The following is a 26,331-nucleotide window of genomic DNA, read 5'->3' as shown; positions in this document are numbered from 1 at the left end:
CCCCCCCCCACCCGCTGGTGCTACTTCATAGACTCCACTGACAGCCGGAATGTACCGGGGCGAGGTCAGCCCGAATGAGCAGTTTGCACAAGCTACAAAGGACCCAGGGTTTGCTGCAGTAAAGTTACACTGATGGGACCAGCAATTTCAGCAGGGTGGGTCTGTGCGTGTGACACCAGAGGTGGGTGTGTGCCTGCGCACGAGACCCTGTGTGTGTGTGTAAGAGAGAGAGACCCTGTGTGTGCGAGATCATGTGACTCCACGTGTGACCCTGAGTGTGTGAGAGAGAGACCCTGTGTGTGTGTGAGATCATGTGACTCCACGTGTGACCCTGTATGTGTGAGAGAGAGACCCTGTGTGTGTGAGATCATGACACTCCACGTGTGACCCTGTGTGTGTGAGATCATGTGACTCCACGTGTGACCCTGAGTGTGTGTGAGAGAGAGAGAGAGAGACCCTGTGTGTGTGAGATCATGTGACTCCACGTGTGACCCTGTGTGTGTGAGAGACCCTGTGTGTGTGAGATCATGTGACTCCACGTGTGACCCTGAGTGTGTGAGAGAGAGACCCTGTGTGTGTGAGATCATGTGACTCCATGTGTGACCCTGTGTGTGTGAGATCATGACACTCCACGTGTGACCCTGTGTGTGTGTGAGAAGATCACGTGACTCCACGTGTGACCCTGTGTGTGTGAGTGATCACGTGACCCAGTGTGTGATTGGGCGGGTGCCTGCCATGGACTAGTGCATGCCGGCAGGGTGGGTGGTGCTGCCGCCCGATGGGCTGGCCATGCCGGGAAGGATGCGGGGCCCGGGTTAAGTGTGGGAGGAGGGACAGCATGAGGCTCCCGCAGGTCACTGGGCCAGGCTTGAGCTGCCCGAGCGCTGTAGCTGTCACACACACAGGACACCACAACCTGGCCTGTTTGCTTGTTCCCTCCCCGATCTGCCGCCCCAGCCCGAGGGGCCGGGGAGAAATACAGGGGCTGAGCAGCACCGGGGGACAATGCGTAACGAAGGGGCACCCCACACCGACGCACCTCCCTTTGCCAGGGGGGCGTTGGAGAGCAACACCCAAGGTCCTCTCCCCACAGCCCCTGCCCCCCTCTTTGCAGGGCTCCCCACTCCCCAGGCATAGTCCTGGGGCTGCAGCCCTGTGTCTCTGGGCCCGGGGCCCTTGCAGGGAAATCCAGTCCATTGGCTGCCAACAGCCAGGCCCGAAGCCTCCACCCGCCACACACGCTGGCAGCTAAAGCCCCTGCCTCGGCCGGGTGCACTGGGTGCCAAGGAGCCCTTTGCCCTTTTAAGGCCCCGGGGTGGGCGTTGGCTGGGGCTGTCCAGGATGCCGGAGATCCTGGTCTGAAGCAAAAGGCTTTAGTGTTAGGTGCCACCCGTCTGGCTGGGTAACAACCTGCTCCCTGCAACAAGGCGAAGGTAGGTTGTGCCGCATAATCGCCCCAGGCCCAGCCCTGGGAGCCCCGCACCGGGCATGGAGACCCCCGGCCACTCCTAGCCGGCGCCTGGCGCTCAGAAACCAGGGGATTATAGAAACGCAGCTGTCAGCGGGAACAGGGACTGACTTCCCCAGGCACCTCCTGGGAGACACGCAGCTTCGCAGCCAGGGCTTTGGGAACCAGCAGAAAGTGTTTCCCGTGTGTGTGTGTGTACACGCGTGTGGCTCTGCACGCATGTTCACTGTGTGCGTGTGCACATGTGCCATGGGAGTTTGCATGTACGCTGCGTGTCTGGCTGTGTGACGAGCGTGTGACCCACAGGTGCTCAGAGGGGTGTTTGGGGGGAGCAGCGCCGGGCCCTGCACTGCACATGACGGGCCCCGCTCACAGACCACAGGTGAGACTCGTGCAGGTGAAATTCAAGGCCTTAGGGATGGGCCTGGGCGGCTCTACCCTGCCCCTGCACAGCTGGGCTGAATCGCTGGGTCCCCAGGGCGCAGCCTCCTGTGCGGGGATGCCCAGCCAGCCCTGCGGTGCGCGGGGTGCCTGGTGCTCTCGGGGCGGGGGGAGGGGGGCAGTGACACCGCCTGACCTGCTCTCTGTCTGTCTGTCTGTCCCAGATGGAGGAGCCCGGCAGCCCCGCACTCCAGGCTGTTCTCTTCGAGCCGTTCCCCACCAGCACCATACCGAGCCCAGATCCCCCCTTCGCCCTCTCAGAGCAGGCTCCCGCCCTGGAGAAGGGCTTTGAGGAGTGGGCCGTCAGCGGGGGCAGCGTAAGTCGGAGGCCGAATGCGGGGGGGGGGAGGGGAAGGGCAAGCCGGGGGCTCAGACACTAGCCCAGGTGGGCTCCCCAGGTTGCCTGCTCTGCAGCACGGGGGCAGGAGCAACATAGCCCAGGTCGTGGGGTCCGCGCTTCCCAGGGCCCTGCCCCAGGGCCCTTAGCCCCATGGGGCCCTGCCTGCCTCCCTGGGGGGGTAAGGCTGGCCTTGCCCCTCCCTACCTGGGGGATCCCTCTCTGCCAGCCTTCTAAGGCAGCCACCTCTGGGGAGGGAGCCAGCAGCGGTCCCACCACATGCAGCCAGGGGCCAGAGAAGGGTCCCATTGGGCTTTGGCCCGGGCAAGGGAGGTCAGGCCCCACTCGCGGCAGACGGGCCCTGGCATTGCCGCAAGCGCCAGCAGGCAGGGCCTGGGCGCCCCAGCCCCATTCCGAGGCCTAGCACTGCCCACCACCCTGAGGTGCCCCCTCCGGCTCCTGGGTGTCTCCCAGCCACGTACCAGCCCAGCCTGGGCTGCCTCCCGTGCCGGGCAGGCCAGGGCTGCCGGCCCCAGCCAACGTCCCCGGTGCCCGTTGCAGGGGCTGAACGACAGTGAGCCCGAGGACTTCCTCAACGTGCTCATCGACCCCAACGAGGTGTACAGCCCGGGCAGCAACAGTGGCATCTCGGACGAGCCCAGCTCGGCCAGCCCCCAGCCCAGCGAGGGGGCCCCCGCCGCCTTCTGTGACCAGAGCGCCCCCCTCCACAGCGACGTGGTCTCCATCCAGCTGGGTGAGCGCGGCGCGGGGCAGCCGGCCCTCCGCTGTCCAAGGCGGCTGGCTCTGGGGCACAGATCACAGCAGCGGAGAGGCCGGCGCTGGGCTCCCTGCCCCTCCCAGGCTGGTGTTTAGTGGGGGGGGGGGAGTGCAGCCTTAGGGCGAGGGGAGTCAGTCGTCCCCCCGAATGCTCCACGCTGCCCCTTGTCCTGCCGATGGGGCGGGCTGGCGGAGATGAGCGCTCCCAGCGTGCAAGGGGGCAGCTTGAGACAGCCACGTTGCATGCTGGGAGCTCCCATCCATGCCCCCCTGTCCATCCATTCCACTGCCCCCCCCCATCTCTCCGTCTGTCTGCTGCACTTTGTACCCCGGAGCCCCGACGTCACCCGGGGCCTTTGCCCCTCACCCCAGAAACAAGAATCAGCATTTGAGCCCCCGCCGGCCCCGAGCCCCAGCAGCTCCTCCCCCTCCCAGCTGGGAACCGGGGGGGGGTGGTGAGGGCAGCGTCTCAGGCCCCCACGCCCGGGGACGCTCGCCCAGGTGGAGGTGGGCTGTGGGGATGGGCCAGAGGAGCAGAATCCCCGCTCAGTCCCGGCCTTAGCGCTCCTGCCCCGCCTTTCCCAGGCTGGGCACACGGGACGGGGCTCTGCCCCAGGGAAGCAGCCATCCCTGCCTCATCCCTGACCCCCGTGCTGTGTCTCTGGCCCCAGGTGACTGGTCGTCCCCTCTGCTGATCCCCGACGCCTGCATCGTGAATGAGCTGCCGTCTGCACCCCCGTCCGCCCTGGCCAGGCCTGGCACCGTGCCCATGGTGGTGAGCGCTGGGGACATGCAGGCAGCTGTGGCCCTGGTGAGTCGGGTCAGGATCCCCCTCCTCATGCTGGACTGTCCAGCGGGGGCTCGGCTCCCCCTGCCTCCAGCAGCAAGGAAAACACTTGGTTTTCCCCTGGTCCCAGCCCCCTGCTCCCCGCCCCCCCCGCCCCCCACCTGTAGCTGAGCAGCTGCCCACAGTGCCCGAGGTGCCGCCCGTTCCCCAAGCCCTCTCTAGAATCAGAGAGAGTCGTGCCCCTCCCCGGCCCAGAGGGATGGGGGGGGCTGGGGGAAGGGGAGGGAGGACCCCGCCCCGGGCTCTGCAGAACGTGATTCTCTCCAGCAGCTGCAGTTCCCGGATCTGTTCCTGACGGACGAGGAGAAGCGGCTGCTCTCGCAAGAGGGGGTGTCCCTGCCCCGTAACCTGCCCCTCACCAAGGTACAGGAGCCTGCGGGCGTGAGTGTGCGGGTGGGAGCCAGTACCGTCCGGAGCGTGCCTCCGAGCGTGCAAGGAGCGTGCAAGCCTGCACGAGGGCACGTGAGCGTACCCATGTGCGCAGGCCCAAGAGGAGAGGGTGACTGCTGGTGCACGTTTGCAGGGCAGAGCCTGTCCACAGGGGAGCCCGTCCTGCCTCAGGCATGGGGCCAGCAGGTTTTATGACTCACCAGCTCCACCAAACCGGTGCAGCCGGCCCCAGGGCAGGGAGTGGCCAGTCCAGCGCCGCCCACCTGTCCCTACCCGCCCCTGCAGGGCCTGAGGGCTGGGAGCCCTCCTCATGCCCAGGGCAGGCAGGGCTGCAGCCACAGAGACCTGGCTGTTAACCCCCAGGGCAGGGGGAGCCCTGGGGAGGCTCAGACCAGAGACAAGAACAGGGACTTGCCCCCCCAAACCAGCTCCCTGCAGCTGGGTCCCCTGAAGCCTGGGGGGACGTGAGCTGCGCTGCTGGGAGGCAGGGGGAGACGGCCCCGGTGAGATTTCAGGCGGCGTCTGCCCCCCAGGCCGAGGAGCGGCTCCTGAAGAAGGTGCGGAGGAAGATCCGGAACAAGCAGTCGGCCCAGGACAGCCGGCGGCGGAAGAAGGAATACGTCGACGGGCTGGAGAACCGGTGAGAGTCGGCCCCCACCGCGCGCAGACACCCCCCCCCGCGAGGGCACTGCCGGCCCTGCTCAGAGCCAGACACCGGAGCGTCCCCCACTGCCGAGCTGACCCTTCTCTGGCAGAGCCTGTGCCCTGGGCGCCAGGTGTCTGGGCGTGCGGGGGCAGGGAGGGCTCTGGGAGAGCAGCCGGCAGGGACCCAAACCCCCCTTGCTCTCTTCTCCTGGCAGGGTGGCAGCATGTTCAGCCCAGAACCAGCAGCTGCAGAAGAAGGTGCAGGAGCTGGAGAAACACAATTTGTGAGTGCAATGCATCCACCAGCCCCCACGCCCCGCCCAGGGCTGGGAGAGAACCCAGGAGTCCTGGCTCCCAGCCCCCCCTGCTCTAACCGCTAGACCCCACGCCCCGCCCAGGGCTGGGAGAGAACCCAGGAGTCCTGGCTCCCAGCCCCCCCTCGCTCTAACTGCTAGACCCCACTCCCCTCCCAGAGCCAGGAGAGAACCCAGGAGTCCTGGCTCCCAGCCCCCCCTGCTCTAACCGCTAGACCCCACGCCCCGCCCAGGGCTGGGAGAGAACCCAGGAGTCCTGGCTCCCAGCCCCCCCTCGCTCTAACTGCTAGACCCCACTCCCCTCCCAGAGCCAGGAGAGAACCCAGGAGTCCTGGCTCCCAGCCCCCCCCCACTCTAACTGCTAGACCCCACTCCCCTCCCAAAGAGAGGCGAGAACCCAGGAGTCCTGGCTCCCAGCCCCCCCTGCTCTAACCGCTAGACCCCACTCCCCTCCCAGAGCCAGGAGAGAACCCAGGAGTCCTGGCTCCCAGGCCCCCCCCACTCTAACTGCTAGACCCCACTCCCGTCCCAAAGAGAGGCGAGAACCCAGGAGTCCTGGCTCCCAGCCCCCCCTGCTCTAACCGCTAGACCCCACTTCCCTCCCAGAGCCAGGACAGAACCCAGGAGTCCTGGCTCCCAGCCCCCCCCTTTCCCAGCCCCTGAGGATCAGGGTGCATTAGCAGAGCTGTGGGGAAGCCATTGGAAGGTGCGGGGGTGTTGGAGGGTGGCTGGTGATGCAGGGGGTCCCTGACACGATGGTGGCACAAAGGCCAGTGGGTGAGCACCCGCCTGGCTTCGCCGCTGGGTTCTGTGCCCCCCCCTCCTCAGGAGCCCCCCTCGGACGCTATCTCCTCCCCACAGGTCCCTGCTGGGCCAGCTGCGAAAGCTGCAAGCGCTGATCAAACCCACGTCCAGCAAGGCAGCACAGACCAGCACCTGCGTCCTGGTATGGGCCGAGCTCCCGTGGCCCCATGACGGCCTGCTCTGGGGCGGGCACAGAGCGCACGGCCCCATGCACGGCACAGAGCACACGGCCCTGCGTACAGCCCCACGCACGGCACAGAGCGCACGGCCCCACGCACGGCACAGAGCACATGGCCCTGCGTACGGCCCCACGCACGGCACAGAGCGCACGGCCCCACGCACGGCACAGAGCACACGGCCCTGCGTACGGCCCCACGCACGGCACAGAGCGCATGGTACAGAGCGCACGGCCCCACGCATGGCACAGAGCCCAGGGCGCCTCGCACGGCACAAAGCGCACGGCACAAAGCGCACGGCGACACCCACACAGCACTGCGCACAATCCACGTCTACGCACAGCCTTGCACAGCCAGACAGTCCCGCTCCTGTGCACACCCACACAGCCTGGGCCCCGCTGCGCACCCACTGACCCCCCCCCCCCGCGAGCAACCCCCACCCGCTCACTCCTGCACAGGGGCTGGGCTTTGACTGTCTCCCTCCTCCTGCAGATCCTGATCTTCTCCCTGGGACTCATCATCTTCCCCAGCTACAGCCCCCTGCGCAGGGGGGCGCGGGGCAGCCAGGACGGCTACCAGCCCACCGGAGGTAACAGCCGGGACGCTGGGGGGGTGGGGCTGAGCTGGGGGGCGGGCGGAGCTTCCCCATGGACCGAACACCCTGCCCCAGGGCTGACCCTCTCCAATGAGCTCCCTGGAGCTGTTCCCCTCCAGGGCGGATTCCTGGCGCTGCCTGGCCTGGCGCTGCCCAAAGGGATCTGTCCAGAGACCCGGCCACAGACAGCATCTGTCTCCCCCCCGAACCCCCACCCTGCTGACACAGGGCCCCCTGGCACAAGGGGGCCCCCTGCACCCCCATCCTGCTGACACAGGGCCCCCTGCCCCACCAGCCCCCAGCACAGGGCACCCCCCATTCCCCCACCCCCTGGCACAGGGCACGCCCTGGCACAAGGGGGCCCCCGGCACCCCCACCCTGCTGACACGGCCCCCTGCCCCACCAGCCCCCAGCACAGGGCACCCCCCATTCCCCCACCCCCTGGCACAGGGCACGCCCTGGCAGCCAGCCCCTAACGCTGCCCTTCCCCCCACACCCCAGTGATCTCCAGGAACATCCTGAACCAGGGGGAGTTCTCAGAACTGGCCGAAGCCCCCGGCACCCAGGAGCCACTGACCCCAGAGCCTGAACCACCCGTGGGGGAGCAGCTGGGGCCTGAGGCCGCGGCGGAGGATGGAGTGGAAGGGGCAGACGGGAGCCAGAAGAAGGGCACAAACACGTCCGCTCAGACCCAGCTGGAGCAGCCGGTGGCTCCCATGGGGCTGCCCCAGGGGAACGGACCCGGAGCCAGCAGGGACGCAGCTAAGTCAGTCCATGCCGACGAGATGTGAGGGGCAGCAGGGACCAGACTGGCCGGAGAGCTGCTTTCCCAGGGCTGGCTCGGGGACGGGGGGCACAGCATCTCCAGGGGCCCCCTGGGGCACTTGCCGAACCCCCTCTCCCCACGCTGGTGTCAGTGCTGGCATGAGGGGCCGGGCGAGGGAGCCAGCCCCAGCTCTCATGCCCTGGCCAGCCTGGCTCGCTCCCCGGTCTCTGTGCAGCTGGGACATCCCCCTCTGGTGCCTCCTGCCGAGTCAACTCCGGGGCCTTGCTGGGGCACCTGGCATGGCAATAAATCCCTTCCCTCCCCTGTGGGGCACTGCCAGGCCAGGAACAAGGGGGGCCGCATGCCGCTCCTCAGCTGTGCTCTGAATGGCCCAGAGCTCCCTCCCCGACCCCCAGCCCCTGGGTCACACCAGGCTCCCCACGCAGGGCAGAGCAGCCTAGCCCACTGCTTCCCTGGGACGGGCAAAGTGCTCTCAGGAGCCACGCTGCACCTGTGCCTGCCCCACACCGCCCTTAAAACACGGGGGGCTCTGAGGCCAGGTAGCCCCGGGCAAGCGGGCCAGCTCATCGGATCACCTACAGGGCTCGGATCGAGCCACCCACGCCCTTTCCTGGGCTACCTGAGAGAGTCCCCAGCCAGTGCTGGGCTGCGGGATCCCAGCCGCTCCTGCCCTCGGCGCTGCTGGGTTGTCCCCGGCCCTGGAGGTCCTGCTCCGCACGGACCCTTTGGAATCAGTCCCGGCTGCCTTACTGGGGGCATCTCCCTCTGCCATGAGGTTTGTAGCAAGCCTGGGAAGACAGGAGGCTTCTGACACCTTCAGCCCTTGTCTAGATTGTACCGAGCACAACACGTCTTCCGTTCGTCTCGTACCCTGGCCTTCCTCCTCCACGTGCGGCCAGGTCTTTTCACGCTAACATCTTCCCAGCTCTTTGGAGGTCGGCCGTGGTCATTTCAGTTCCCGCGGGGACCGCTGGGCGACAGCTGCAATCCATCGATTGTCAGTGAGACTCACTAGATGCTCATCGCCTGTGACGAACTGGGCCTGTTCTCACTGTGGTCTGTGAATGCTGACAGGGGAGTGTGCTGGGCTAGTCTGCATTGTAGGATGGGATCTGCCCGAGGGCGCATACCTGAGTGTGTAACATGAGAACCCAGGAAGGGGTTGAAGGGGAGGCGACTCCTTAGCCCGGGAAACTGAACAAAGGCTGTGGGAGGGGTCGCGGAAAGCAGAGGGCTGGAAGCAGGCTGGAGGGAGGCTGGAGAGATGGCTGGGAGGCAGAGATGGCTCTGACCCCCCAAAGGGGGGTGGGCTGGCATGCCCTGGGACCCCAAGCTGGACCTAACTGAGGGGGGCCCTGTTGTCTGTGCCTGCAAGACCTGTCTTGGACTGTATTCCTGTCATCCAAATAAACCTTCTGCTTTACTGGCTGGCTGAGAGTCATGGTGAATCGCAGGAAGCCGGGGGTGCAGGGCCCTGAGTCCCCCAATACTCCGTGACAACTGGTGGCAGCGGTGGAATCTACTGCACCCCGTGGACGGCGCTTCCTGCGGTAAGTGACTGGGGAGCAGTAAAACGAAGGGGGATTGACGGGGACCAGGCCGGCTGAAGAGTGGGAGAGAGACGGTTATTACCCCTGGGAGTGTGTGACCAGCGAGAAGGACTTTTGCAGTAACAGGGTCCCCCGGGGGGATCGCAGCGAGTGGTCCCAGGGGCGGAGGAGTCTGCAGCTCGACCCTGGCAGAGAGGCGGTGACCTCGAGAAGGGCTGGCACACTAGGGGTCCCCCTGGGAACTGTGGGGAGCTGTGAGCACACAGGCCGGTGAGTGGCCAGCAGGAAGATGTATGCCAAGCGGATTAAGAGCGACCTGGTGGAGCTGTGCAAGCAGAGGCGGCTGCGCATTGGGAGGCTCACCAAAGAACAGCTCATTGCCCAGCTGGAGGCGGAAGATCGCGCGAATGAACTGATCCCTGTGTCTCAGGGAAGCAGCCTGGCAAATGCAGCGCAGGCACCAGTGTCTGTCCCAGCTGGGAGTGGTCAGCCGGCTGCTGAGGGCTTCCCGAGACCCCTCCTTCCTATGCCTAGGGGAAGGGTGGGGAGGAGCCCAGCAAATACTGAAGGCGCCGTGACCCCCCCGGCCAGCAGGGGGTCCCCCCGGCGAAGCCCGCCGGCCAGCAGAGGATCCTCCCGGCGACGTTCGGCATCCGGGGAGCGGAATTGGCTGGAATGGGAGAAAGAGCTAAAACTGAGGGAGCTGGAGGATCGTGAACAACAGAGACAGCATGAAGAGAGACAGCATCAGCGTGAACGGGAGGAGAAAGAGAGACAGCATCAGCGTGAAGAGAGACAGAGACAGCATGAACGGGAGGAGAATGAGAGACAGCGTCAGCATGAACTGGAACTGGCGAGATTGAAGGGCAGCGAACCCCCGGCTGCGGTGAGTGAGGGGGGACCCAGGACTGCACGGAGCTTTGATAAGTGCATCATGGCCCCATACAAGGAGGGGGAGGACATGGATGACTTCCTGGAGGCCTTTGAGACGGCCTGCGAGCTGCACCGGGTTGATCCCGCGGACAGACTCCGGGTCCTTACCCCCTTACTGGACCCCAAAGCCGTGGCATTGTACCGCCAACTGGAAGAGGCAGAGAAAGGGGACTACGAACTATTCAAAAAGGCCCTGCTACGAGAGTTTGGGCTGACTCCTGAGATGTACCGGGAAAGGTTCCGGAGTCAGGATAAAACCCCTGAGATCTCATATCTGCAACTAGCCGTCCGCATGGAAAGATACGCCAGCAAGTGGGCTGGTGGGGCCCAGATGAAGGAGGACCTGGTCAAACTGCTGGTACTGGAGCAACTGTATGAGCGGTGCCCATCTGACCTGAGGCTGTGGTTGGTGGACAGAAAGCCAGAGAACCCGCGACAGGCAGGCCGGCTGGCCGATGAGTTCGTAAAGAGCCGGTCAGGAGATAAAAGGGAGGAGTCCCAAAGGAGCAATCCCACCACAACGCAGAGAGAGAGTCACCATGGGACCTCCCCGTGGGAAAATACAGAAAAACCCCATCAGAGGGGAACATCCGGCATCAGGACCATCCGACCCACTCAAGGGGACCCATGGGACATGGGCTGCTACCACTGTGGCCAAAAGGGCCACATACGGGCCCAGTGCCCCAGGCTCAGGGACAGACTGAGCAGGCCGAACCCACAGAGGGTTGACTGGGTAGAGACCCAGCCCGGCGAGAGGCAGCATTCCCAGGGAAGGGGGGCTGGCAGGGTACCACCTGCTAAGGAGGGAGGAGAGCCCCAGGCTAACTTCTCTGGGGGGCCAGATGCTCCGGATTCAAAGTTCTCCGTTTACAGGGTTGGCGCGGGGCTGTCCCTGCGGAGCGAGTGCCTTGTTCCCCTGGAGGTGGATGGGAAGGAAGTTTATGGTTACTGGGACACGGGCGCAGAGGTGACACTGGCCCGGCCCGAGGTGGTGGCCCCAGATCGGGTGGTGCCCAACACCTTCCTGACCCTGACCGGGGTGGGCGGGACCCCATTCAAGGTTCCCGTAGCGAGGGTACACCTGAAATGGGGGGCCAAGGAGGGCCCCAAGGACGTGGGAGTGCACCACCATTTGCCCACTGAGGTGTTGATGGGGGGGGACCTAGAGGACTGGCCCAGCAGCCCCCAGACCGCCTTAGTTGTGACCCGCGGTCAGAGCCGGCGAGGGGCACTGCGCCCTGGCCTTGGGGGGGGTGCCTTGCCTGAGGCGCGGGACCCTAACCTGGTGGGGAGGGAACGCCCAGGGACGCGGCTCAGGGAGGCTGCAGCTTCGGACCCAGCGGGCGAGAAAGAGCAGGTGGCCATCCCCGTCCCAGCTGCTGAGTTCCAGGCCGAGTTGCAGAGAGATCCCTCCTTGCGGAAGATAAGGGACCTGGCCGACCTCAATGCGGTACAAACCATGGGACGAGGTGGCCGGAAAAGGTTCCTGTGGGAGAAGGGGTTCCTGTACCGAGAATGGGCTCCCCCAGGGAAAATGGAGTCAGGGGGGATCAGGAGGCAGCTGGTGGTACCCCAGAAGTATCGCCGCCAGCTGCTGTGCCGGGCCCATGACATTCCCCTCTCAGGGCACCAGGGAACCTGGCGTACCCAGCAGAGGCTGCTACGGAGCTTTTACTGGCCTGGGGTCTTTGTTACTGTCCGACAGTACTGCGGATCCTGTGACCCCTGTCAGAGGGGGAGGAAGGCCTGGGACAAGGGGAAAACAGCTTTAGGACCCTTGCCCAGCATAAAGGATCCTTTCCAGAGGGTGGCCAAGGTAAAAAGGGCGGCTCTGAACCAAGAGAGCCCAAAGCACAGACCTCCAGACTGGAGCGCTGGGAGAAGACCACAGCCCAGTTGGAGCCCCAGAGGTATGGGGGTGGGAAAAGGGCGCAGGCCGCATAAACCTTCCCACATGCGAACTGCGAGTGCCATCAAGCACCCCCGACCTAAGGGGGGGCGTGAAACTGAAGGGGCCTGGTGTAATTCTCACCAAGGAATGGGAGGGATGCGGGGGCATCCATGGGAACGGGGGTAGGTTCGAACTTCCCCGGGTCACTGGCTAAAGTGACCCTGCTCAGTTCGGTCTCGAAGGGGGGAGAGATGTGACGAACTGGGCCTGTTCTCACTGTGGTCTGTGAATGCTGACAGGGGAGTGTGACTAGGATGGTCTGCATTGCAGGATGGGATCTGCCCGAGGGCGCATACCTGAGTGTGTAACATGAGAACCCAGGAAGGGGTTGAAGGCGAGGCGACTCCTTAGCCCGGGAAACTGAACAAAGGCTGTGGGAGGGGTCGCTGAAAGCAGAGGGCTGGAAGCAGGCAGGGAGAGAGGGCTGGGGGGCAGAGATGGCTCTGACCTCCCAAGGGGGGCTGGGCTGGGATGCCCGGGGACCCCAAGATGGACCTAACTGAGGGGGGCCCTGTTGTCTGTGCCTGCAAGACCTGTCTTGGACTGTATTCCTGTCATCCAAATAAACCTTCTGCTTTACTGGCTGGCTGAGAGTCATGGTGAATCGCAGGAAGCCGGGGGTGCAGGGCCCTGAGTCCCCCAATACTCCGTGACATCGCCTCACTGTACCTGCTCTCAACGACACGTCCCGCACTCCACTGCTTCCCTGGGGACTCGCGCGCGGGTTGAAGTTCCCAGAATTGTTCTTTCCCTCGCCCGCTCCGTGACAGACAGTTGCTGCTCCTCTGTCTTCGTCAGCGCTCACGTTTCGCTGCCGTACAACCTTGCTGGCAGTACCGTTGAGTGGAAGAGGCTGGCGCGTGTTGCCTTGTTGATTTTCCTTGGCGGATAATCGTGAAGATCTAAAGAACTATCGTCCAATAGGCCTGCTCTCGCATGTCTACACATTCCCTTCCTGTAGTGCCTTCGTCGACGATGAAAACGCGTTCGACGGCGTAGAGACCAGTGCAGGGCTGAAAGCTCTCGCAGAGCAGGGCATCGACACAAACTATATCAAACTACACAGGAAGCAAATGCTGACGGCACTACCGCTATAACTTTGTTTGATACCCCCCTTCGCATCCCAGGTAAGAAAGGTGTGAAACAAGGAGAGACGGTTTCCCCGAAACTCTTCACAGCCTGCCTCGAAATGTTAATGCGGCGGATGAATTGGGAGGGTGGAATCAACATCAACGGAGAGCAGTGAAACCATCTCAGATTCGTGGACGATATCGTGTTGATCGCTGAAAATACTACCAGACTAGAGAAAATGCTACGAGAACTCAAGACAAAAAGCAGCCAAGTTGGACTGAAAATTCACCGCTCCAAAACGAAATGCACCTGGCCAAAAGCCCGAATAACAATCCCTGGAGAACCAATCGAAGAAGTTGAGCAATACGTCCATTTGGGCCAAGAAATTAGCATCAGGAAGGTGAGCTCTCGCGAAGAAAGAAAGCAGGTTGGGGCGCATTCAATTCTCTCAAGGAGGCTTTTGACTGGAAGGAAATAAATAGCCGCAGTCAAGCTCCGCCCACAACCCCCAAACTCCTCCCACAATTCCACATTGCCCAGCTGTTTGTACTAAAATGCTCAGCCAGGCAATTGTCCACCATTAGGTTCCAGAGTCAGCACTGTACCCCAGGCTGCTGGCGCCTCTCTCTGTGCTCTCTGCTGACCCGTGGGGGGCGGGGGGAAGAGTTTCGTGGGAACCAAAAGGGCTAGAAATGTTCCGTTTTAGACTAAAGCTTTAATGCTGCCGGCTGCACCAGGTGCAGGAAAAGGCTGGTCTGGGCGGAGCCTGCCCCCGGCACGTTGCAGGGAGCTGGGTCTTATCGCAGGGCGTGCTAGTGGCACAGCTGTTTTCTGTTATGAGCCCCCACCTACCCCGTGCCAGTGGTGGGTGGTGTCTCTAGTTAATAAACTATCCTGTTTAGTTTTCACCTGGCTCTGGGCTGGTCTGGGACGGGCGGCTCTGGGCGCAGAGAATGAGAACACATTGCTGTGAGGATCTCAAAGCACCTAACCGGCTCCGCAGAAACATGGGGTTTGCTTCACCTAGCACTGAAATGCAGCTACCTCTGGTGGGGGGCCTCAGCAGCTGTGCGACAGCAACGTACACAACAGATTGGGCCCGGAAGTGAAGAAAAGGATCAGATCCAACCGGAACAACAAGGGGAAGCCTGAGCTGGAGCCAGGGCTAAGACACCACAACCTGCCAGGGGTGAATGTCATATCTAATCGCAGCCCCCCCTCGCACCCTGCAGCACAGGACCCCAGGGCATGGGGGTCAGCACAGCTGCCAGGGGAGCCCCTCAGCCCCAGTGCTGCTGGGCCGGGCTCTGTGTCCTGCTGCCGCTGGAGGGAACAGGGCACGGGAGCTGCCTGAGCCGACGCCGGCCCCACCTGGGACCGACACGGGGGGCTCCGGCCCTCGCAGGGCTCTGCTGCTGGGCTGAGCAGGGCGAGGGCCCAGCCCTGGGATTTTGGCTCTACACAGAGATGGCAAAGAGCCAGTAGTGCCAGCGTTAGCACTGCCTCCTGCCGCCCTCCTCCTCCGGTGCCCAGGGAGCCGGCTGCCTCCCGAGCGCCCCGGCCCCGCATCAGCCCCGGGCCTGCCCGCACTGGGTGTTCAGGGGGGCTCCTGGGCATGGAGCAGCCGGGGTCAGGGGCTCTGGGCGCCCATCAGGCCGGCTCCTGTCCGGTGCCACTCAGCCCCTGGCTAGAGACCTCAGGCTGCCGGGGGCTCATTGTCCCTGCCCTGGGCCCTGCTGCAGATGCTCGTGCCCCCCAGTGGGGCGTTGGGATCTGGGGCGGTTGGCACCCCCCTACCCCCCGTTGGGGCCGACACACGGGGAGGGGCCAGGCCGCAGAGCCAGGCTCATTCCCACACAGCTGAGCTGTTAGAAGCTGCAGCCCGGGCCCCCCCCCGTCGTCCCCCCCCTGCTCGCCTGCCCTGAGCCCCCGGGCGTTTGCGTCACTCAGGGAAGGAGATTTCCGGCCACGTGCGACGCTCCGTTAGTGACTGGATGGACCCAGGGATGGGCCATGACCTCTGCTGTGGCTGCAGCCAGACTCCTGGGCCAGCCTCACTGACCCCTGACATCAGGGCCCAGGAGAGACCAAGAGGCTGATGGGATGGAGCCTGTCCCCATCTCCGCTCGTGCCCCCCGGCTCTCCCTGCCCCCCCGGGAGCCACCAAGCCCCTTTTCTCCTCAAACCCAACTGCTCATCCGCAACCCCCCTTCCAACCTCCACTGGTGCCGCTCCCCCATCAGCCACCCCGGGGTGCTGCCGGTCACCCCCTGCCCAGGCACCCGACACGCCGCAGGAAACTGCCCCCCAGGATGTGGTTAATCCCAGTGCAGACTGGCGGGATTACGGGGGGGGGGGGGGGAGGCGGATTAGCAGGGCTTGTCCATCCCTTACATAACCTGCCACATGGCGCGCGGGGCGGGGGGGGGCGGCTCAGGGCTCTGCTGATTTGGATTCATGGAGGGGGCTGGCGCTGGGCCAGTGTGGGGTGGGGGGTCCCTCGGGCCGGCGCCTCATACTCGGGGGAGTGACTCGTTCTAGCAGCTCGTGGGCAGGAAGGCGCCTGTTAGCGCCCGCGCAGCGATGCCGGGCTGGTGGGGCAGGGCTGGGGCCGGGTTTCTCCCTCCCCCCAGATCCACCCGTTGTGCCAGGCACTGCCCAGAGACCTCCCAACCCCCCATGACACCTCAGATCCACCTGCTGCGTGTGGGGGGAGCTCGCAGGCCCCTGCCTCCCCACAGCACTGGCTCTGCCCAGCGTCCCCAGACCCTGCACTGGGCACAAATCCAGGGTGAGCTCACGGGGATGGGTGAGTGCCAAGCGAGAGCCAGGCGCTGTCCCACGGGGGGCGGTGTCCCCGGGGGGCTGGCACCGAGGGGCTAAGCAGGTCTGCGACAGCAGCTGCAACCAGAACTCCCCATCCATACAAGGGCCCATCTGCTCCTGGTCCAGCCGGGCACACTGCCCCATGGAGTCGAGGATAGCCCCATCCAGCAGCCCCCAAGGGGCACGACTGAGCTCGAGGCCCTTGTGCCAGGCGTGGGCCAGGCCCTGCCCCGAAGCGCTCACAGCCAGGGCAGGCAGAGGGGCAGGGACTGGGCTGTCACCCAGCAGGGCAGCGGGTAGAGCCCGGGTGCCCTGACCCCCAGCCGGCGGGAACCCGCGGAGCTCCTGGCTCGGCGCAGAGCCTCCTCCAGTGGCTTAGAGGGGAAAGCCTGAAGCTCGGCAGGAGCCCGGCGCAATCAGCGTCTCTGCCGGGGGCCTGGCACGGGCTGGCGGCTGGGAACGCCAAGGCGCCCAGATGCCAGCAGCCCTGCTCACGGCCCGGGAGGGCAGCAGCTGCCAGAGGCATGAGGGCTAGCGCGTAACCTTGGCGACGGGGTGCATTCGGGGACCCCCCCCATCTGCAGCAGGAACTTGTAACCTGGTTCCATTGGACAGCTGCAAATGGGGCCCGGGCCCTGTGCCCACAGCCCAGTTCTGACACGGGCCAGGGGAAAGCTGCCCAGCACCCACCTGGCAAAGTCAAGCAGAGCTGGGGCGGGATTTGATCTGTCCTGGGGCCGAACCGAGCAGGGACGGGTCCATTGTCCCTACACTGGCTCCAACCCCACAGCAAACAGGGGAAAGCGCTGCTCCCGGGAGAGCCCCGGCAGCCAGACACCTCCTCTCGGCTCACGTGCCGAACAATCGCCGAGCTCCTTGGGATTTGGCCCAAGCTCAAGTTGTCAGCAGGATGGAGAGGTGGACACGGGCGAGCGCGGGAGCCGGCGCCTCGGGGACGGACAGACAGATGCGGTGATTAGCTAGATGGATGCACATGGGCCCAGCCAGAGCGCTCTGCCGAGAGACAGATGAGCACTGAGGGGATAGATACCCAGACACCGAGATTAGCTGGATGGACGGGCGTGGGGGGGGGACAGATACACGCTGACAGAGAGATTTCGCTGCCCGTTGCTGGGGGGAGCCCTTGGGAGCTGGCGGACGAGGGATTTGTTACATTTAATTCCCCTCTTCTTCGCCAAACACATTTTAACCCTCTCATAAATATTAACGCCCCCTCGGGCGCCTGGCTCCAGCCCCCCCATGACTCCTCCATTCATCCTACTCCCCGCAGCCTGCTCTGGCAGCAGCCCCCCGCCCCCTCAATGGGGGAGGAGGTCTCTGTGCCAGCCCCTGGCGTGCTGCCCCCAGCCTATCAAACCTCAGCCCCCACCCGGTGCGTGGGCTGGGCGCGCGGCTTGCCAGGCCAGTCTCTCCCTGCGCTCGGAGAGGCACATTGGCAGCAGGCACCAGTCCTGCCCCAGCACCGCAGACAGCTCCCCGCCATGCAGCGATCCACCATGGTCCTGCTTTGCCTGGCTCTCCTGGCCCACCAGGAGGCAGATGTGGATGCCCGGCTACCCCAGGACTTTCCCCTGAAACACTCGTACCAGCCGCATGAGAAACAACTGGTGAGTTCCTATCTCCAGCCTGGCGCGGGCGCGCCCTGCCGTGCCACCCCCCAGCGCCTCCCACGGGCCAGGGCATTCACCCCAGCCTGGCTGCCTGTGACTGTGCATGCACACGCGCCTCCTGGTGACCCCCAGGGTCCCTCGAGGCCCCGAAGGCTGAGGTAGTCTGGAGAAGGGCAGGGCAGCCCCGCTGCAAACCCCGGAGGAAAAGACTCTTAGAGGCCAGGTGGAGACCCAATGGGGGCAGCGTTGCCCCATCACTGCGGGGTTCTTGCTCTTTCCTCTGAAGCGGCTGGTGCTGGCCAGCGTCACAGCCCAGTCCCTGTGCTCCCAGGTGAAAAGCTGGGTGGGACTGTCTGCTGCAAAGGGGAGCATGGGGGGAGAGGGGCTGGGCAGGCAGTTTTCAGCCCCCCAGCTGGCTGTGTCAGTTTCACGAGAGGGTGAAGCCGGGAGCCCTGGATCAGGCGGGGAGGGGGGGGGGTCAGGGTAACTCCCTATCACACCCGCTCCTTTAACAGAGCGGCAATTTCCCGCCGACCAGCGCCTCCAGCCTGCCCGGGGCAGCACTTTGCACTCACCCTCCTCCTTCTCCTTGTCTCACCCCACCCAGCTGGAGGAGCTGCAGGATGTGCTGGAGAAACTGCAGAGCAAGAGGATTTCCACCTGGGAGAAGAAACATAACCAAGTCCCCAAGGTACCGTCCGGGGCCGACCTGGCCCCTTCTGGTTCCGTGGCTAGAGGATCCCTGTGGGTAACAGGCCCCAGCAATTCTGAGCTTCCATTTCTCTGCCTGCTTGCCCAGCCGAGTTTGTGAGAGTCCCTCTTCCAGGGGCAGGCCCGGGGCAGCTCCCTGGCTGGTGGGACCCTGCCGTGCTCCCTGGGGATCGGTCGATGACCAGCCACGCTCCAGGCCGAGGGTTTGCTTTAGCAGTCTAGGTGCAGGGTGGGGGGCCTGACCCGGGCCCAGCAGAGCCAGACAGGAGCATTTTGGAGCCATTAGAGCAGGGGTCCTCAACCTTTTTCTTCTGGCGGGCGACGGACGACAGGCCACCGCGGACCATGGCCGGTGGACAAGCATCCACTAAAACGCCGCCGAGAAGCGGCAATGTCAATAGGCTTCGAAAATCAGCAGCAGTTTGGTGGTGACGCCTCTGGAGGACGCTGCTTCTTGGCGGCATTTCGGCGGATGCTCGTCCGCCAGACAGTACGCGGGCACACATAGATGCCCCAGTAGGTGCCATGGCACCCACAGGCACCGCATTGGGGACCACTGCATTAGAGTGATGGGGAAAGGGCAATTAACCAGAGGTGCCAATGCTGGGATTGGGCCCAGCCCCCACTTGGGCAGCCAGTGAGCTGCAGGCCAGAATACAGCCCCTGCTCCGCAAGGGGATCGTACTGACCCCCGAGACCCTGCTGCCGAGGGGTTTCGGGGGCCCGGCGGTAAGCCAAAAGGCCCCTTTCGGGGGGAGCCCTACAGCTCTGCCTCCCTTGTCCCCGCAGTGCTCCATCGGCCAGGCCTGTGCCGTGAAGAAGGGCGCCCGCATCGGCAGGCTGTGCGACTGCCCCCGCGGAGCCACCTGCAACGCCTTCCTCCTCAAATGCCTGTAGCCGCTGCCTGCGAGGGACCCCCAGCCGCAGATCATCTTCTCATGCCGCTTTGTGTTGTGCTGCACGTGCCTCCACTTCCCCCGGGCAGGGTGCCAGGGTGGCTGGCAGTGGCCACGCTGCTCAGCAGAGCCCAGAGGAAGGGGGTGGTGATAGACGGTGGCAGGGCCAGCGTCTGCTCCAGGAGTCTGCCGCAGGGCTGGGGTCTCCTGCTGTCTCCAGGGCAGCCCCAGGTGCTGGGCACACCCCATCCCCGGCAGCAGCACGGCCCTTTAGACAACGGCGAGGGGGCTACAGCCTCCCCTGGCACCAGTCAGCCCTGCTGGGCCCCCACCACTCCCGGCCTTTAAGTCCCCCTAGCACTTGAGAGAGGGACACTTCGGAACATGGGGCCCTGCCAACAGGCTCCTAAATCCAGCTGCGCGCAGCCTGAGCTGCCCTCCCCCCGCTGGCTCTATGCCCAGGGCCCCAGCCCTGCCAAGACCTAGGGCCACATTTACCCCTGTCCTGCTGCTCCAGGGGTCACGACTTGCCCTGGTCCCTACAGCACTTTGCAGGCCTCAAGCTCCACGAGGGATCCGGGTGCCTGAGCCCAGCCTCCCGCTCCTCTAACCACCCTGTTCCCAGAGGCCCTGCTCAGCCGAGACGAAACCAGGGCTGCAGGTTTGTCTTGCTTTCAGTTGCTGTCTGCAGCCCCCTAGCTCCCCCAGCACACCTCGCCGCCCAGCCCTGCCCAGCCCCCCTGCCGCTTGCCCCCTTAGCCAGACGCTTTGACCTCACAGCCAAACCAAACCACTGCTTTGAAAGGATTTTTAATGACATTCCTGGTTCCATTTGGTTTTGTAAAAGCCTTTTAAAAAAAATAAACCCCAACCGTTCGAGCTGAGCCAAGCGTGGCCACCTGCAGCTTCTGTCTAGCGGGCAGGTGACACCCCCCAGCGACCCGAGACCTCAGCGGGACTAGACTGGAGGGAGAGCAGAGGGGAGGATTCGAGCCAGCCTGTTCTTGGGAACCGCCAGGCCTGGGTGAGGGTCTGCCCCAGAGACCCCCTGGCAGCACTGGGTCCCAGGTCACCACCTGTGCAGCCTGGCACCAAGGGTCAGTCGCCTCAGCCCCATGGAGCAACTGAGCCCAGGGCTCGGCCCCGGAAGCACTAAGGGGACCGGAACAGGAGGGCTGCAGGTACCAGAGCGGGGGAGGGAGCTGTGACTCTCCCCTTATGGGGAGCAGCAGGAGCTCTGTGGGGCCGGTTGGGCGCCTTCCTGGGCCAGTCCCACAGGGAGCGACGCTAGCTGCACCGGGGGACGGTTGTGGGGCGCTCTGCTAGGGGGAGGTTGGAGGGTGCTGTACAGCAGTGCACGGGGCTGCTCTCCAGCGAGGGGAGGGAGCAGCTGGGCGCGTGGGAGGACATGCCCCCCTGGAGCAATGACACAGAACCTCCCTCAGCACAAGGGCAGCCCCAGGAGACAAGCCTGAATCTCAACTCCAGCGGCGCCCACGCTCCCCTCCCTGCCGATGTTTGGGGCGCCCGAGGGAGGGCTTGGCCCGCTGCCCCTTCCATGCACCGGCCGGTAACACCCGGAGACAGGCCAGCTCATGGGGGGAGGGATGTTTAAATGGCGCTCCAGACCCCAGCCCAGCTCGCTCTGGCTGGGACAGGAACAAGCAGGCTGCTGGGAAGTTCCTAAACATCCATGTCAGTCTCTTCTGTCCCCCTGCAGGGCTGCCCCGACCCTGCTGTGAGCCCGGGCAGCCCAGAGAACACGGCTGGGAGCTTTCACCCCCCTCGCCGTTCCCGAGGTGCAGCCGGGACCGGCGACACTCAGCGCTTTAATCAACGTTACCCTAGGGAGTTTAGGAGGTGCTGGTCCCAGCCAGCGCTGGAGGGAACCCACCTGCAGGGGGCATGGCTCCCTGGTCTTTGAAGGGGGTAATTAGTGACAGCTGTGACATGGGCTCCCTGGCATGCTCAGATCATTGCCCGCAGGATGGGACAGGAACACGGACCACTGAGCTCAGACTGATGCCCATTACCAGCACCAGAGACCTCTCCTCCATCCCTTCCCATGCACCCAGCCGGCCCCTGCACAGCAGGGCGCAGTGTGACAAGACACGTGGTTCCCAGGAGAGTGGGCCGGCGGAGCGGGAGTCAGCACTGGGACTTACCCCAGGAGCTGGACACTGATCAAAGCCCTAAGCCCAGGGGACACCGCCAGGCCCCCAGGGCAAATCTTTGCCCTGCCTGTTGCTCCAGGCCCCCAGCTGGGAGAGATGCTGGCTTGGCCGGGACTTGCTGCCCTAGAACCGGGGTGACGGGGACATGAGAGAAGCGGCTAAGCTGGGCGTTCCTAGGAGGAAGGGCACATTGGTGCCCAGAGGCCTGGCTGAGCTCCCTCCACACCTGCAGGAGGCGCTGTGCTGGCAGGGGTAATAGCATCAGCCCAACACGGCTCCCGGGCAGGGGCAGCACCACTCCAGGACAGTGGCGTGGCCAGCCCAGCAGTTTCCTACCACAGGGATCCCGGCAACCCCACAGGCAGCCGGGGGGAGCAGCTCCCCCATCCCCTGCAGGCGGCTGCATCACGGGCAGGCAGTGCTGGTCACCGTGCCCACATCTCCCCTGATCCTGGCACTCGTTAAAGCAGAGCCATGGGGCTGGTCTAAGCTCAATGCAAACAGGCTGGACAAGCTTCGAGCCCCTCCTGCCCCCGAGACCAGCCCCGGCACCAGCACGGAGCAGCAGGGAAGCGTGTGCCAGGACCTGGCCTGCTGCTCTGGGGTCATGGGACGGGTGCACCCAGGGCAGGGAGAGGGCTGGCCGGACTCCCTGAGCAGACAAGCCAGCTGACCGGGACTACACGGCACCCTGAGGGAACGGAGGAGCCGCTCAGCCAGGCAGGGTCACGCTCCGCTCCGGCAGGAACTAGACAGCAAGTCCCCCCCAGCCTGCGGCCTGTATTAACCGACAGCCTCCCTCACTGCACCGGGCTGGGCACTGGCTGCCCAGAGGCAGCTCCTGCATCCAGGCTCAGGGTTTACTGTCTCAGAACCTGCGGAAGGAGGGGGGCTGCGTTAATTCTGAGGGATGCAAGGTGGCAGCCCCCACTGGGCACACGCCCCATATCCCACCAGGAGCTGCCAGTCACAAAGGGACTCCTCGTGCGCACTGACGGCAGGAGAGAAGGGGCTAAGAAGAGATGGGACCCCAGCCCTCCTCATGGCAGGTGAGATGGACCGAGGGGAACCCCCAGCCGGCTGCTGAGTCTCCAAGGAGCAAGCCGAGTGGCGTTCGGCGTGGCTCTGAGTTGGCTGAACCACGCTCCCAAGCGGTCAGAGAGCTGCTCTCTGCCAGGACACAGCAGATCTGTCTCTGACGCCAGTCTCCTCCTCCTGCAGCTCCCTGGAGCGGGAAAGGGGATTAGCATCCGTGCCCCAGTTCCCCGCACAGGAGAGAAGGTGGGCAGCACCGGGGCTGCTGCGAGGTCGACAGATATTAAATGGACTCGATCTGCTTGCGAACTTTCTCCAGGGCTTTCCTGTCCAGCACCCTCTGACGGCACATGACCAACAGGGCAAAGACCACAGCCACACAGATCATGGCCCCCTCGAACTTCCAGAAGCTGTGTGCTTCCGTCACCACGGAGCGGCAGCTGCAGAGAGAGGAGAGTCTCGACAGGGCTGGGATCGGAGCGCCGCACGGCTTGGCCAGCGGATTACAGGGGAGCCTGGCTGCAGTGGGCCCCATTATAGCCATGCTAGGTGCAGTCTCCCCCCACACCCCCGCGCCAAGCTGAGGTGCTCCGGATACAGCATGAAGCAGCCACGCCCAGGAGCCCAATGTGCCTCCCCGGGCTCTGTCCCAGTGAGCCCGGGCCGCCCCACACTGCGCCTGAGCCAAACCGAACTGCAGGGTCCCAGCCTTAGCTTACCTCCTGTACTCCTCCTTCTTGGACACGGCGCAGTTAATTTGCTCGATGAAGCCAGTCGTGCTGCACTCGGGCATCGTCTTCTGCAATCAAACCAAACCCACTTTCACACACTCTGTGGGGCAGGCTGTGTCATTCCTCCTGCCAGCCCCAAGGGTCTCTGCTCTGCGGGGCACAACAGCTGGTGTCCCCCCACCCACCCTGAGGGATCTTCAGGCTGACCCAGGCAGGGAGCATCCCATGCAGCACTCCCCAAGCAAGGGGCCAGGGCAGGGTGTAACCACCAGCACTAGACAGCGAGCCCCCCACCCCCAGCCCTGCTACCCAGCTGCAGGGCAGTTCATCTCCACTTACTGCTTGGAAGTTCGTGCATGGGGCACAATCCAGAACAACGACAAAGTCTTCTGCTTGCCAGCATGGCGTGGCCACCAGCGGGCTCACTGAGAAGAGAGGGGAGAGGGGTTCAGAGTCTGGGCCTGCAATCGGAGTGGCCAGGCTGTGGAGAGGAGGTGCCACTTTGGATAGATGGGCAGACGACACCCAGGCAGAAGAAAGATTTTACTGTCAGCACTCGTCAGGTTTCCACTGAGTCTAACAAGCTTGTGAGTGACACTGACTGAGCCCCAGCAGAGCACATGCCAGGGCGGGGGCCCCCAAGAAAAGGGTCTTTGATACTCTCTGGCCAACAGCCTCCCCCCAACCCTACGATGTCACCAAGGGAGTCTGGGTCAAACCCAAACTCAGTGTGGGGAGCCAGGAGCTCCAGGCTCTGCCCCCCGTGAGTCACCCACCCCCAGGCCCTGCCCCTAGGACTGCCCCTCACAGGAGAATTAGCACATCTGGAGCATGTGCATCCTCATTGCAATGGGACTCTCTGCTGGGACTCTCAGTCCCACACAGAGGCCCCAGGGATAAACCCCACCGGGGAGGGGTGGGCGTGTGTGTGTGTGTATGTGTGTGTGTGGCTGAGGACTTGCATTATGGCACCGCAGCTGGCCCCGGGGGGCTCAAGTGCGGGGGTTTTATCTCCAGGAAGAGCCGTGCTCCTGCCCTGACCCCGCAGCCAGTAGGAGCTCGGCAGGCCAGACGGGTGCCAGCTCTCCAGAAACCAGCCCCGCAACCATGGGCACATTAGCAGCACCAGCTCCACTGCCCTGGCACCCACCTGAGCGCTTGGCCTCACTCGACGCCGTCGCCCCTGCCAGCCTGCAAGGAAATCAGAAAGGGGCCAGTGTAGTAAACCAGGGGGGCTCTCGGGACCGAGCAAGGGGGGGCCAGCTGGGTGGCACAAGCCAGGGGGGTCCAGGCGGGGGGGAGGGAGGGCAGGCGGAGCTCCCAGCGGGAGGGGGTCGGGGCAGGGCGGCAGCGGGGGGAGGGTCAGGGGGGCTCCCAGCGGGGGGGGGGGGGTCGGGGCAGGCGGGGCTCCCAGTGGGGCTCGGGGCAGGGCGGCAGCGGGCGGGGGGGGCCCCGGGGGGGGTCGGGACGGGGCGGCAGCGGGCGGGGGGGGCCCCGGGACGGGGCGGCAGCGGGCGGGGGGGGCCCCGGGACGGGGCGGCAGCGGGCGGGGGGGGGCCCCGGGGGGGGGCGGGACGGGGCGGCAGCGGGCGGGGGGGGGGCCCCGGGGGGGGGGGCGGGACGGGGCGGCAGCGGGCGGGGGGGGGCCCCGGGGGGGGGGTCGGGACGGGGCGGCAGCGGGCGGGGGGGGGCCCCGGGGGGGGTCGGGACGGGGCGGCAGCGGGCGGGGGGGGCCCCCGGGGGGGGTCGGGACGGGGCGGCAGCGGGCGGGGGGGGCCCCGGGGGGGGGTCGGGACGGGGCGGCAGCGGGCGGGGGGGGGCCCCGGGGGGGGGGGGCGGGACGGGGCGGCAGCGGGCGGGGGGGGGCCCCGGGGGGGGGGGGCGGGACGGGGCGGCAGCGGGCGGGGGGGGGCCCCGGGGGGGGGGGTCGGGACGGGGCGGCAGCGGGCGGGGGGGGGGCCCCCGGGGGGGGGCGGGACGGGGCGGCAGCGGGCGGGGGGGCCCCGGGGGGGGGGGGTCGGGACGGGGCGGCAGCGGGCGGGTCTCCCCGGGCCCCGCTCACCTGAGGCTCCAGGCCAGGGCGCCGAGCGCGAGCAGGACGCAGCGCCCCAGCGCGCGCGGCTCCATGGCGACGGGGGGGGGGGGGGGTCCCGACCTCGCTCTCACCCGCCTCGCCCTGCTCGCGGCGCCGCCATCTTGGCCTGCGCGGGGCCTTCTGGGAGCTGCCAGCGAGAGGCGGGGCCAGAGTGGCGATGGCGGCGCGGGGCATGACGGGAAGGGCGCAGGCTGCGGGAGGATTCCAGGGGCTCGCGGGGGCGGGGCCTGGCTGGGGGCGTGGTCTATGGGGCAGCCCCCTGGAGCTGGGGAATCCGCTCCCCCCATAGCTGGGGGTCTCAGCCCCTCAGGGCTGGGTGCAGCACCCGCCCCCCCAAGGCAGGATCGGGGCCGGCCCAGCCCCCAGGACGGGCGAGCGGTTGGGGGGGGCGCAGCCCCCTGACCCCCGGCTCAGCCCCAGACCTGAGCCAGCCACGGACACGGGACCCCCAGGCCTGGCGCTGCCCACGGGGTCCCCGTTCCTTCCCCGCACTGGACCCCGCTGGCCGGGGCAAGGCAGGGACGAGCTGCCCCCGCGGGCCCCATGCCCCAGGGGAGACGCTGCTCCGAGGGCCTGGGGGCAAGATGGGCAGGAGCCCCCCCGCAGAGCACTCGCCTCAGGACCCAGGTTCTTGTCCTGCCCTGGTCCCTGCAGGCAGCTCTGGGCCAGGGCCCGTCCCACCCCATCAGCCAGCGGAGTCTCCTTGGCCCAAGCAAGCCTGCGCTGGGGTGGGGGCGCGAGCCGCTCCTGTGGGCCTGGCCAGGGGGGCTCCTGTCTTAGGGGGCTGGGAGCCAGAGGCCAGGGGCTGCCCCGCAGAGGGCACTGCAGGCAGCCGGCCTCACGGCGGGGGTCGCATGGCAAACAGGACGCTGTGCAGCTCGAAGGCTTTTCTCTTCCCCCAGCAGAACCTGGTTCAATAAACGGTCTGAGCTCGCCCAGCCTGGCTCTGGGGACTGCAGCTGCCTTGGTGGGGGTTGGACAGGCCGGCCAGGAGCACAAGACCCAGGACAGGAAACCAAAGGGACACAGGTGCTCGTTTTCATGGGCTCAGCTGTGCGAGGCCCAGGAGAAAAGCAGAGCCCGTGTGGAGCAGGGGGGTGAAATTTGCCCTTTAAGGCTCTTTGCCTCGATGGTCTCGGGCACATG

At 65.6% G+C, this 26,331-nt stretch overlaps 2 protein-coding genes across 6 annotated transcripts; one reads left to right on the top strand and one right to left on the bottom strand.

The window, feature by feature from the left end:
• The first annotated feature begins 1,345 nt into the window (after positions 1–1,345).
• CREB3L4 (cAMP responsive element binding protein 3 like 4) lies at positions 1,346–19,164 on the top strand. 5 transcript variants are annotated; one of them, XM_054010587.1, is made up of 12 exons: positions 1,346–1,433; positions 2,074–2,226; positions 2,808–3,000; positions 3,695–3,798; positions 4,141–4,233; positions 4,794–4,900; positions 5,121–5,189; positions 6,081–6,165; positions 6,692–6,788; positions 7,296–7,560; positions 18,151–18,234; positions 19,044–19,164. In XM_054010587.1, exons 2-12 carry the CDS (start codon positions 2,074–2,076, stop codon positions 19,069–19,071), a joined length of 1,278 nt encoding a protein of 425 aa, XP_053866562.1. In that variant the 5' UTR covers positions 1,346–1,433; the 3' UTR covers positions 19,072–19,164. The 5 variants fall into 5 exon arrangements, with proteins under 5 accessions (XP_053866562.1, XP_053866560.1, XP_053866559.1 ...); XM_054010585.1 differs by having other exon boundaries at positions 4,138–4,233; XM_054010584.1 differs by having other exon boundaries at positions 3,695–3,834.
• A 780-nt stretch (positions 19,165–19,944) lies between these two features.
• JTB (jumping translocation breakpoint) lies at positions 19,945–25,311 on the bottom strand. The gene is made up of 5 exons (XM_054010589.1): positions 25,153–25,311; positions 24,241–24,281; positions 23,430–23,515; positions 23,079–23,158; positions 19,945–22,799 (listed from the first exon to the last, which is right to left on the bottom strand). The coding sequence occupies exons 1-5, from the start codon at positions 25,215–25,217 to the stop codon at positions 22,643–22,645; spliced, it is 429 nt and encodes a 142-aa protein (XP_053866564.1). The 5' UTR covers positions 25,218–25,311; the 3' UTR covers positions 19,945–22,642.
• Between the last annotated feature and the right edge of the window lie 1,020 nt (positions 25,312–26,331).

Source organism: Malaclemys terrapin, chromosome 21, assembly GCF_027887155.1.
Source record: "Malaclemys terrapin pileata isolate rMalTer1 chromosome 21, rMalTer1.hap1, whole genome shotgun sequence".
In the NCBI taxonomy this organism is placed as follows: domain Eukaryota; kingdom Metazoa; phylum Chordata; order Testudines; family Emydidae; genus Malaclemys; species Malaclemys terrapin.
Note: the sequence above shows the minus strand (reverse complement) of the source record. Positions and strands in the feature narration are given on the sequence as shown.